Source organism: Podarcis tiliguerta (assembly GCF_965153285.1).
Source record: "Podarcis tiliguerta genome assembly, chromosome: 2".
NCBI lineage: Eukaryota > Metazoa > Chordata > Lepidosauria > Squamata > Lacertidae > Podarcis > Podarcis tiliguerta.
The window spans coordinates 104327931-104341246 of record NC_139535.1 but is presented as its reverse complement, the minus strand read 5'-3'; the positions used below and the strand labels follow the sequence as shown (position 1 = coordinate 104341246).

Below are 13316 nucleotides of genomic sequence, written 5' to 3'. Positions count from 1 at the left end.
GCATACAAACTATCCAATCACTGAACGTCACTTTCGATCCTTCATTTGCATACAAACTATCCAATCACTGAACGTCACTTTCGATCCTTCATTTGCATACAAACTATCCAATCACTGAACGTCACTTTCGATCCTTCATTTGCATAGCTATCTACAGTATCCCCCTGCTGGCCCAGGGTGAGAACTTCAGTACATAACACCTTGGATCGTGACTGTTTTCACCCCCTAGCAACACATCCTGTAGAATTCTATCCATAATATTTTATCTGCACAGTCAGAATGAATTTCAGGAACCAAGAAGTTGTATTGTCAAATGCGGCTTTCGAGCCGTCTAGCCCCCCAAATGGCAATTAGGCATTTCATTTTGGTGACTGTAACCTTGGTTACAAGGAGCCATTGGCACCTAGTTTATATATCTTGAGTTTCTAACACTGGTCTTCCTCTACACCTGAAGGAATCTAGCTAGCTCAGGGAGGTGCTGGGTAGGCTCTATAGCAGACATAGCTCTTTCCACCCATATCTTGCTGATGTTCTCCACTCCAGCCCCAGCCCCCTGAGCCATCCGCCTGATGGTAGGGCTAGACCTGCCTTTAATCCACACCTGCAAAGCTTTATATGACCTAGGTACAGCATGTCTTGGAGACCTCCACTCTCTTGCCCTCCCCTGAGTTCTGCTCAGTTTCCTTTTATACCAGGGGTCAGCAAACTTTTAAAGGAGGGGGCTGGTTCACTGCCCCTCAGACCTTGTGGCGGGCCGGACTGCACCACGTGTGCACACACACGGTGGGGGGCTTCTCTCTCTTCCCCTCTCTCCCCCAGCCCCTCCCCCTGCTTTCCTAACTCCTCCTCCGCTCTGCCTGCGGTGGTGGCGGCGGCGCCTCTCCTTTCCGGGCCAGCTTTCCTGGGCACCAGGCGCAGGGCGAGCAGGCGCGCCAAGCTCCAGCCAAAGCCCCACGACGTGCCCGTCATGATGCCTACAGTGCCACCATGGACGGAGAGGCCAGTGGGCGGGTGGGGAGTCTGGGCCACGCCTCAGCATGCATGCGGCAAGGCTTTGGGTTGGCTGGCACCAATCAAAGCCCAGCTCCCTTCCTCTGTAGGGTGGGGAGAAGCCAGGAGGGAGGAGGCGCCACCATGGAGGGAGGGGGGGGAATGGCCCCCGAATGTTTTTTGGGGGGAAATGGCGCAGCCCGAACGATCAAGCTAATCCAAGCAGCGATTCCAGGACCATCTGCAGGCCGGATCCAGAGGGCAATTGGACCTGATCCGGACTGCATACCTTAGTTTGCTGACCCATGTTTTATTCTCATGAATGTCAGGCGCAAGAACAGGACAGAGACTTAATGGTAGTGGCTCCAGTGTTATGGAAACGGCTTCCCAGCCAAGACTGCCAGTTCTCAAAGAAGTAGGCATTTAGGAAAGATTGTGTAAGACAGGTGTGAGGGACTGGATTTGACTTGTGGGCCATGTCCTGACATGCCCCCACCCCCACCCCAATGGGTGGAATTCAAGCCTGTTTGCAAAAGAAAAACGTTCCTGTTATACAGATTTGCTCCCAATTGGAACTAGGCCCAGCGGGTCACATTAAAAAGCCCAGCCTGTCTTGGTGTTTCCCCCCTTATATACATCATTTTCACCTTATTGATTTTCACCTAAGTGCAGTGTTTTGTTTTAATTGCAAAACCCTTGCAATACACATCCTTTAAACTTCACGTAAGATGAGCTCCAGGCTATGCTCATGGTTTTTGGATTTGAGGGGTATCTGACATTGCACAGTAGCAGCCCTATCTGTAGATTGTATTTGGCTTCTTGTTTGAGTTCATACAAGGATGTTCAAACATTACTTTCCAATGAGTGGCTCTTGTCCGAGCTTGTTTATTGACTTACAGTGGTACCTCAGGTTACATACGCTTCAGGTTACATACGCTTCAGGTTACAGACTCCGCTAACCCAAAAATAGTGCTTCAGGTTAAGAACTTTGCTTCAGAATGAGAACAGAAATCGTGCTCCGGCGGCGCGGTGGCAGCAGGAGGCCCCATTAGCTAAAGTGGTGCTTCAGGTTAAGAACAGTTTCAGGTTAAGAATGGACCTCCGGAACGAATTAAGTACTTAACCCGAGGTACCACTGTACTTTAAATGTTGTGAGGATCCTATGCCCTTTTAAAATGTGTTTTGTCAGGGTGGGTTATGGGTTGTTTTTATTTTGATTATATATTTTATGGTTTTATATTTTGATTTTATTCTATGAACCGCCCTGGGACTTCTGGGTATAGGGCAGTATATGAATTCTAATTCTAATAATAATAATAATAATAATAATGTGCTCAGTTGTACTTTGCAAGTGGTGCATCTTAACCATATTTGAAATTGAACTCCAGCTTGAACTGGGGTTGTTGATTCTTGTATCATTTGTTCTTGAATTTAAAGAATCGTAGAATTGTAGATTCAGGTACGTAGCCGCGTTGGTCTGATGCAGTAGAAATATATAAAATAAATTAAAAAATTGTCCAGTAGCACCTTAGAGACTGACTAAGTTTGTTCTTGGTATGAGCTTTCTTGTGGATGTGTATCTGAAGAAGTGTGCATGCACACAAAAGCTCATACCAAGAGCAAACTTAGTTGGTCTCTAAGGTACTACTGGACAATTATTTTTTTTATTTTTTAAAATATATTTCTAGTAGGGACGCGGGTGGCGCTGTGGGTAAAACCACAGTGCCTAGGACTTGCCGATCGTATGGTCGGTGGTTCGAATCCCCGCGGCGGGGTGAGCTCTCGTCCTTTGGTCCCAGTTTCTGCCCACCTAGCAGTTCGAAAGCACCCTTAAGTGCAAGTAGATAAATAGGTACCGCTTTATAGCAGGAAGGTAAACGGCGTTCCGTGTGCTGCGCTGGTGCAGGTTCGCCAGAGCAGCGATGTCACACTGGCCACGTGACCCGGAAGTGTCTGCGGACAGTGCCGGCTCCCAGCCTCTAGAGTGAGATGAGCGCACAACCCTAGAGTCTGACAAGACTGGCCCGTACGGGCAGGGGTACCTTTACCTTTACCTTAAGGTACTACTGGACAATTTTTATTTTTTAAAAATATATTTCTAGTAGAACTGTAGAGTTGCAAGGGAACCACGAGAGTTACTAATCCAGCCCCCGCCATGCAGGAAACTTTTGCCCAGCATGGGGCTTTGTGATTAAGAGTTTCATGCTCTGCCGTCTGAGCATTTTTCTTCCAGCATTCTCCTTCTGGCGTGGGACTAGGCAGTGGCGTAGCGTGCGGGGTGCAGGGGGGGCCGGCCGCACCGGGCGCAACATCTGGGGGGGGCGCTCGCACTCGCAGCTCTCTGCCCCCTGCTAAAATCCACGGGTTAGGGGGCGCAAATTACTTGCCTTGCCCCGGGTGCTGACAACCCACGCTACGCCACTGGGACTAGGTCAAGCACTGCTGCAGGAATTCCCTGCCATGCAAGAGGCTGAATGAAAGCAAAGTTTTCGTCCAGCATTTGGTACAGGTTGCATGCAACCAAGTTGCCCCAGGACTTCTGCCTGAACAATGGAAACTGATTTAGAGGGGGTGCGAGAAGTGGGAGAGGAAGGCCTGTTGCACAAGCCGTCGTCGTGCGAACAACTTTGTTGGATGCAATCCTCGGTGCCATTTTCTTGAAAAGCCTTGGGACGAATCGTTCAGAAGTGACATCGATAAGTAAAACATCTCTTCATCCTCTTTGTTTCCAGGATAGAATTTTGGAACCTGATGGAGAAGTGCAGCTTGTATAGCAACACAGACTCTGTGAGGAATTCCCCGACACAACTCCTAGCTGGTGAGCTGCTGGTTATATATATATCTTCTTTGTGCAGCGTTGAATATGTTTGGTGGCCTGGTGGCCTCCATTAATATTTCAGGTTGGTAGGAATGCTTGCATGAATTGGAAAGTAGACCCTTAACCCAGATTCTATGTGTGGGTTGAGGTTTGATGGACGGAAAGGACACCTCTGTTCAATCGATCCTTTCTTTAAAATCAGTTGAGCAAGAGAGAAGTGTGGCAGCGCCCCCTAGGGGCTCATTTCACACATTACAAAGCAGTGTCTTGGTCCTCATTGATTTGTAACAGCATAAAGTCCCTTGCTTGTACAGTGGTAAAGGTAAAGGTACCCCTGCCCGTACGGGCCAGATGTGTCCGACTCTAGGGTTGTGCGCCCATCTCACTTAAGAGGCCAGGGGCCAGCACTGTCCAGAGACACTTCCGGGTCACGTGGCCAGCGTGACAAAGCTGCATCTGGCGAGCCAGCGCAGCACACAGAAACGCCATTTACCTTCCCACCAGTAAGCGGTCCCTATTTATCTACTTGCACCCGGGAGTGCTTTCGAACTGCTAGGTTGGCAGGCGCTGGGACCGAGCAACGGAAGCGCACCCCACCGCGGGGATTTGAACCGCCAACCTTTTGATCGGCAAGTCCTAGGCACTGAGGCTTTTACCCACAGCGCCACCCGCATCCTCGGGTTAAGTACTTAATTCGTGGTACCTTGGGTTAAGTACTTAATTCGTTCTGGAGGTCCGTTCTTAACCTGAAACTGTTCTTAACCTGAAGCACCACTTTAGATAATGGGGCCTCCTTCTGCCGTCGCACCGCCAGAGCACGATTTCTGTTCTCGTCTTGAAGCAAAGTTCTTAACCTGAAGCACTATTTCTGGGTTAGCGGAGTCTGTAACCTGAAGCGTATGTAACCTGAGGTACCACTGTAATTTGGGAACACTGAGCTGCATAAGTAGTTACTATACAAGGCAATTGCCATTAAATACAAGGTGTGACTGGAATGTTCGGCAAATGGTCACAGAAGTCTGACAGCGAGAAATATTCAGACATATAATCGGCATTGGAAACCCATGAAGTGCTCACTGTTGTGTATATGAAGCCGTAACTCGAAAGACAGTGTATGAGTGGTTTAAGCGTTTTCAAGAAGGGTGGCAAGCCATCGAAGATGACCCTCAGTCTGGCAGACTGTCAATGAGCAGAATGGCGGCAAACGTCGACAGAGTTCATGAGTTATTGATGCGGATTGGCATTTGTCCATCAGAATGATGGCGGAAGAATTGCATATTCCGCGTGAAATCGTTACTGAGGTTACTGACTTGTCCCACCCTCCATATTCTCCCAGTCTGGTCCCACCGGATTTCTTCCTTTTCCCCAAACTGAAATCTGCAAAGAAAGGGCACAGATTTTCCAGCATCCAAGCCGTTTTGACGAGGGAACTGAAAGCAGTACGCAAAGAGGATTTTTCTAGAAGTTTACAACAGTTCTATGAACGTTGTCAATGGTGCATTGTATCAGAGGGGGCCTACTTTTCAAGGCCTGTAAAGCATGTGTGTTTGAATATTTCTCACTGTCCAATTTCTGTGACCATTCACCGAACTTTCCGGTCACACCTTGTATTAGCCTTATGAACAGCAAATGGAGGCAAAGACCAGCAAGCCAACTGCTCAGTACTAGTCCAGCCCCAAGAAACCTGTTTTGCTCCTCTTTCATCAGTTTTGATCACCTGTGTTGCAAATTGCAGATTCGAGATTTCCAGAAGGTAACTGAAGATATACAGTGGTACCTTGGTTCTGAAACTTAATCCATTACGGAAGTCTGTTCCAAAACCAAAGCGTTCCAAAACCAAGGCGCGCTTTCCCATAGAAAGTAACGCAAAACGGATTAATCCATTCCACACTTTTAAAAACAACCCCTAAAACAGCAATTTAACATAAATTTTACAATCTAATGAGACAATTAATCCATAGAATGAAAGCAATAATCAATGTACTTCACTATAAAACAAATACAGTCGTACCTCTTGTTACGTCAGTTTCCGGTTGCATTTTTTCAGCATACGAACGTAGCAAACCCGGAAGTGCATGCTTCCAGGTTTCACCCCGCACGCATGCGCAGAAACACTCTACAAGTCTTGCACATGCGCAGAAGTGCTCTTTCACACCATGCGCATGCACAGAAGTGGCGCTCTAGTTGCGGACATTTGGGGTGCGAAGAGCACCCCGGAACAGATCGAGTCTGTAACTAGAGGTACCACTGTAAGAGAGTATTGTAGATGATAAAAATTAAAATTAATTTTTTTTCTTACCTTCACTGATTATGGCCATTGTTTGGATGGGGGGCTTTTATCCGTTTCTGCAGTCACACAATCAGTCAGGAGCTGAACAGGGCTCCGCACAGTCACAAAAAGCAAATTAACCGAAAAAGCCTCAAAAACAAAAAGGCAAAATTAAAAGTAAAAACAAAAGCGCCAAACTTAATCCGTTCCTGAAGTCTGTTTGCCTTCCGAAATGTTCGAAAACCAAGGCGCAGCTTCTGATTGGTGCAGGCACCCTGGAAACAAAAGCCAACAACCACCAGGTTTTCAGCATTTGAGAATCAAGGTACCACTGTATGTCCTTTTGCCTTTCTCTCTCCTTCTAAGGTAAACCTGCTGACAGCCTCTCTTTGGGATCGTCTTCGAGGTCACTAAGCCCACAGCTGCTGTATCCAAGCGACATCATTGCAAACCACCACGGAAAGCCCCTGACAGCGACTTCTCTTCAAGCCACCACAAAGTAATGTTTGAAATCATTTGCAGATTGTTTCTCCGTCCCCCTGCTCCCAGAATTTGTGGGACATACCTCTTGAAAGCATGACAGTGTTAGCGTTCCAGAAGCCATCTTACCCACCCGAGCTGCCAAAAGCGAATGGATGCAATCAAAGCAGAACTTGTATGAATTCTGACGCATTCATTTATTTCATGTTCTGTTTCTCTGCAAATCTGCTCGGGAAGCAAGTTGGCTGTGGAATTCATCAGGCGTGGGCATCCGTTTCGCCCAGTCTGATCTAGCACTGGTGGTTTATTCTGTACATGTGAATACCTACAGCAACCTTCTGTCAGCATCGCTCTTGAGCCAGTGCCACAAACTGGACTCATCCACTTCAGCCCCGACTGGGCTAGGCGAGCTGGGTAGCACTTCCAGAGACCACCTTCTGCACAGGAACAGATCAAAGTGCTGTGGACTCACAGCTTACAGTTGTGAGTACCGGATTCACTTCCACTAGAAGACAGTCGTCACACAGCAGAGTATAGCAGAGCATAAACGACTCGGAGAGCAGCTCTGTAGAATATCTTCTTTATTCTATCTACAACTATAATACACAACTATATACAGAGCTAAATGAGGTCTAAACGAAAAATGCTGAACTGCACTGAGTGTCTGCAGCTGCTCTTAGCAGCAACCTTATCTATACAGAGATCACACACAGTCTCTCTCTAACACTCAGTCTCTCTCTCTCTCTCTTTGATGTGAGGCTGGAACAGAATAAGTAGAGAGCAGAAACCACCCCCTCCTCTCTGGAGAATCAGCAGAGAACATCAGCAGATTCTTGGATATGGGAGGGGTGAAATCTCCTCATCTTCTGCCATGTTTGTGTGCTCCAGGTGCTGTGGACTCCAATTCCCATCAGCCCTTGCTAGCTTATTGGAAGGAGAAAAATAATCATTTCCTTAATAACAATTTAAACAATTTATTTAACTGAAACAATAACATTATAGCATATGTATCCATGTTTGTTAATTGATGTGGTTAAAGTTTTTTTTTAAAAAAACAGCAACTTAGACTGAGTTTTAGCACACATGAAAAACTTAAAACAGATCCTTATTTCCTGATGAATAGCTTTTGGACTATAATGTAACTTAAATAGAAAACTATCTTTAGAAAATTTTTTCCTCCAAAACCATTTTATTTTAAAAATCTAATTTAAATTTTAAAAAAATCCAATTTAAATAAAAAAAATCTAATTAAATGAAAAAATTCAATTTTTAAAATTATTTTTAAAAAATCATTGATTTTTATCCACCCTGCCAAGGTATCTTCCTTTGACTGCTTTGTTATCAAAGGCAGATTGTATAGGAATTCCTTCTGGGCCGACTGAAGCAGATTTATGAGAGCAGGATTACATAAAGCTCTGCTCTGAAGGTTCCCGTCTGCACAGCAGTGCTTGATTCCACCTCTGGTTACACAAACAGCCACCTGTAGCTGCATCTTTTACACTGAAGGCAGCTCCCCCAATTAAGATGTAAGCATCTTGGAGCAACCTTGATGCCATAGCATCCTTAGGAGAAAACAAAAGGAGATGTCTGCTTCAGGCTGATCCTGCTGTTGCAGCTGCTGACCTTTGAAAGCTAACTTTGTTTTCTCTTCTTGTCTAGCGACAGCGTGTTTCAGATCATCACTGTTTCCAAGGGAACAGGCCTTGGCTTGAACGTTGTAGGAGGCATCAACAGGAACGAAGGGCCCTTGGTGCATATTCTGGAAGTTATTCCAGGAGGTGATTGTCATAAGGTAGATGAAGGGAGGGACATCTCTTCGCTCCTTTTCCCCTTTTTCTAGCTGGGGGTATTACTTAATATCTGCTCAGGTGTTGTAAGAGCATTTCAAAATCGGATCTTTATTGCTTTTCAAAATCAACTCCAGACTTCCCTGCTGTTCCCTTCCTTATGTTTATTTGTCATTAAACCAGACTTGAGAAAGGCAGTCCTTTAAATATAGCGGTACCTTGGTTCTCAAATGCCTTGGCGCTCAAACAACTTGGAACCTGAACACTTCAGACCTGGAAATAAGTGTTCCAGTTTTCAGACTTTTTGCGGAAGCTGAACGTGCTCCGATTTGAGTGCCACACTTCAATTTTGATTGTTGCACTGAGGTCTGCATTTTTGTTTTTGCAGCTTTTTTGTTTAGTTTTTGTGACTGTGTGGAACTCAGTTCAGCTACTGATGGATTGATTGTATGACTGCGGTGCATTGTTTATTGCTTTCATTTTATGGAGCAATGGTTTCGTTAGATGGTAAAATTCATGTTAAATTGCTGTTTTGTTGTTGTTGTTTAGTCGTTTAGTCGTGTCTGACTCTTTGTGACCCCCTGGACCAGAGCACGCCAGGCACTCCTGTCTTCCACTGCCTCCCGCAGTTTGGTCAAACTCATGCTGGTAGCTTCGCGAACACTATCCAACCATCTCGTCCTCTGTCGTCTCCTTCTCCTTGTGCCCTCCATCTTTCCCAACATCAGGGTCTTTTCCAGGGAGTCTTCTCTTCTCATGAGGTGTCCAAAGTATTGGAGTCTCAGCTTCAGGATCTGCCCTTCCAGTGAGCACTCAGGGCTGATTTCCTTCAGAATGGAGAGGTTTGATCTTCTTGCAGTCTGTGGGACTCTCAAGAGTCTCCTCCAGCTGTTTTAGGGGTTGGATTAATCCATTTTGCGTTACTTTCTATAGGAAAGCGTGCCTTGGTTTTGCAATGCTTTGGTTTTGGAACGGACTTCCGAAACGGATTAAGTTTGAGAACCAAGGTACCACTGTAGAGGACTGCCCTTTGTAAGATAGGAAACATGGCCATCTTAATGCCAAGGAAGGCAGTTCTGCACCATAAACATCCCTGATAGGTCTACCTGTCCCCATATATATATATTATTTTAGGGATGAAAATTAACTCATTACGGTACTTGGTTCAGTCTGTTCCTGTTGGGTTGAATAAACGACAGACGAGTAGTGGGTGTCATCTGGGAGGCATCTCCCCGAGCATGTCTCGGAGAGTCCCTTTTATTGAATATTACAGCATTGCCTCGTATGTGCTTGCTGCTGATTGGTTACACGTGGTGTGTTACATTGGTTACATGTGGTGCGTATGCAAGGGTTACGTATAAGACATACAAGGGTTGCGTATAAGACATTAAACATCATTAGATAAAGGGAACACAGAGTTAGACAGGCATGGAGACTTCCTTAGTAAACAATCTATAGTGATTGATATGGTGAGACTCAGAGAACGTACAGAGTGCACTTAACATTCCAGGGTGATAAGGAGAGGATGTATACAGATAGATAGGAAGGTCAGGGCATGATGACGCACTTAACATTCTGGGCTAGCTGGGTGGTTGAGAAAGGAATGTACAGAAAGGCTACTCAGCATCATATCCAGATAACTATGCAGCATGTTCCTCTGCAGAACCTCTTTCACTTAAAATATTTCCTGATGTCTACAGCAGATGTCCTTGTCTATCCTATAGGCAGTGGATAGAGTAAGCAATTATGCCCACTCCTCAGTTGTATGATCTTATAAATACTTGTAAAATAGCAACATAGTCACCCTTTTTAACCATCCTTTCTCTGGCTGAAATGCACCATTCCTCTTAGCTCCTAAAAAACTGCCCTTCGTCATTTTCGTAGCTCCTCTCTAAACCTTTCCCAAGTTTCCATCGTCCTTCCTGAATTTTTTATGCCCACAACAGAACAGGATGCTCCAATTATGTCTTACCAGCACCAGATTAATTCCCTAAATCTTTGAAACGGCACTCCAGTTTCCAATCGCCTAAAATGGTGTTATTGCCTTATTTGTTACCCCCTGCTAAGAAAAGCACGTTCAGTCCTATTTAGTTACCGTGCGTTATGTTTTCACTTAATTGCTACCGTTGAAACTAATGGGAGATATCTAAGAAGGAATTAAAGAAAAAAGAAAAAACTATGACTTTTCATAATTCTAATACAAGCATTGATAGAGAGAATTTACAGGTGCTTTTTTGAGCTCCCTCAAGCCCTGGCTGGATCTAGAGACCTCAAAGGAGCGTTTCGGTTTAAAGCATTGTCAATTTAAACAGGGAAAACAGATAGGGGGAAACGGGACTCCACATCGCCACCTGGTGGCACAATGTTATATCGTACACACAACGCATATAAATCGCTTTTTCTTTACCAGTCTAGCCGAGTCCCCCTTGTGTGTAAATAGAGAACATGCCCTGCCGGGCGTATTGTTTTCATCCCTGTCCCCTGAAATATCATCTCTCTCTTTATCTTCATGCTGCGTTACAAGCAGTGAAGTGTGAACCCCAGCGTGGCTAGATTCATATACGCCTTGAGTAAAACAAAAAGGTCACACAGAGGTTCAAAGTTGACTTGCTTTTAATTGGGCCGTTGACTTGGTTCAAAGTTGACTTGCTTTTAAACTGGGCCGTAAAACACAACAAGAAGAGCACAGCACTGGAAATAATGAAGGCTCTCAATTGCCTCCTGTTACAAGTCTCTCTCCCTTCTCCCCTTTCTCTTTATTGAACTTAGCAGCATGGAAAGCTTGTGTTGGGACCTATGTTAGGCTTCTTTTTTGGTGAGATTGTATAGCAGAAAAAGCTCTGCGGCATTCGCGTATAACCTTTTGACCTTCATTAGAAGGTGGTTGGTGCCTTTAATTACCTTAAATGCTTTGTTTGATGTGCATGAGCCTAGGGCTTGCCGGTCAGAAGGTTGGCAGTTCGAATCCCCGCGACAGGGTGAGCTCCCATTGCTCGGTCCCTGCTCCTGCCAACCTAGCAGTTCGAAAGCACGTCAAAGTGCAAGTAGATAAATAGGTACTGCTCCAATGGGAAGGTAAATGGTGTTTCTGTGCGCTGCTTTGGTTCGCCTAGACCTGGAAAGCTGTCTGCGGCCAGTAAAGCAGCATTGTGACATTTCTGTATGCAATACAAATGGTTGTGTGTGTGTGTGCATGTGTGTGCATGTGTACATGCGTGCACATAAAACTAGAAACTAAGTTTACAGATTGTGGTCTGTAACTGTAATTTCCAATTGCTTGGGGGGTGATCAGATTGCAAAATATGTCTGTGATCTCTCTGCTCTTTCATTAGCCGTGTTCATATGAATGGTGTTTGTGCAGGAATAACCCTTGAGCTAAAGGCTGCACACTTGCCCATTGTTTCTCACATTTTCTCCGTTGAGACAAAGTTTTGCATCATGTGCAAAACTGGAACTAATGCATCTCTTGATGGCAACATCAAGTGTCCCTAACCATGTCCTCAAGCAGTGAGCGGTTTAGGAACAGGGCTTAGTTTCTACAATGTGCTGTTTGATTATAGCGGAGCTTTTTTTTCTCTGAGGACTGTTCTTTCTCTTCATCTCCATCTCTCTCTCTCTCTGTGTGTGTTTGTCTGGCTTCAGCGATAGCTGCGCAGCTTGCTCTGGCTTTTCAGGGAGGTGGGAGAAGGGACGGAGGGCAGCCCGTCCGTCCCTTCTCCCAACTCCCAGAAAAGCCAGCAAGAGCCGCTCTATCTTTAAAGAGCGAGCATGTCTGCGGCTTTTGCTGGCTTTTTTTGTTTTCCTCCTCTAAAAACTAGGTGCATCTTATGATCGGGTGCGCCTTATAGAGCGAAAAATACGGTGATTATAGCACAGAGAGAGAATACGCACGGCTGTCAAATGTTTAACTCCTCCTTTTGAAAGCGTGCCACTCTAAAGAAACCTATTTATGCTTGTTTACGCTTTTCTCAAATTTAAGACCCAAATCCCACCCCCCCCCCAATCGATTCTACAATTTATAGGCAGTTCAGAGCTTTAGCTGTGAACTAGCTTCAGATGCGGTTTGTGTGTGCTGTTTGGCACCAGTGCCACCAGAGGCCACTGTTGCCACTTGTGTTGCTTGCCACCGCCAGCTAAGAAGTATTTTAGCCTAGTCGAAAAAATAGTAAGCACCAAGGAACAAACGAGATGCTGTCGCTCAGTGGTATAGCATCAGAAGTTATAAACTGGCATCTAAGAAAGCAAACCAGGATTAGCTTCTTGTGGAATAGGTTGTTGCATGCATTTTCATATACAGTGGTACCACGGGTTGCAGGCGCTTCAGGTTACAGACGCTTCAGGTTACAGACTCCCCTAACCCAGAAAATAGAGTGAGATGGGCACACAACCCTAGAGTCTGTCAAGACTGGCCCGTACGGGCAGGGGTACCTTTACCTTTAACCCAGAAAAAGGTTAAGAACTTTGCTTCAGGATGAGACCAGAAATCGCACAGCGGCGGCATGGCGGCAGTGGGAGGTCCCATTATCTAAAGTGGTACCTCAGGTTCCACCTAAACATTAGGAAGAACTTCCTGACAGTAAGAGCTGTTCGACAGTGGAATTTGCTGCCAAGGGGTGTGGTGGAGTCTCCTTCTTTGGAGGTCTTTAAGCAGAGGCTTGACAACCATATGCCAGGAGTGCTCTGATGGTGTTTCCTGCTTGGCAGGGGGTTGGACTCGATGGCCCTTGTGGTCTCTTCCAACTCTATGATTCTATGATTCTAGGTTAAGAATAGTTTCAGTTAAGAATGGATCCCCAGAACGAATTAAGTTCTTAACCCGAGGTACCACTGCATAGGCTGCTGGAGTGTATATAAAAAGCAATTAATGGTTTAATGCTGTGCATAAAATAAATGTGTGGCATCTCTTCTTTTCTCTTGCCATAGGTGAAGTGTCAAGTAATCACTCTTTTCCTTATTCATTGCCATATCTGGG

At 45.5% G+C, this 13316-nt stretch overlaps 1 protein-coding gene across 1 annotated transcript in view; it reads left to right on the top strand.

The window, feature by feature from the left end:
* The window catches only part of STXBP4 (syntaxin binding protein 4), a 144953-nt gene that overhangs the window by 7540 nt on the left and 124097 nt on the right, over positions 1-13316 (top strand). Inside the window, exons 2-4 of the mRNA XM_083427490.1 lie at positions 3723-3808; positions 6444-6576; positions 8217-8349. Coding sequence (XP_083283616.1) covers positions 3723-3808; positions 6444-6576; positions 8217-8349 — 352 coding nt within the window. The remainder of the gene's footprint in view (positions 1-3722; positions 3809-6443; positions 6577-8216; positions 8350-13316) is intronic.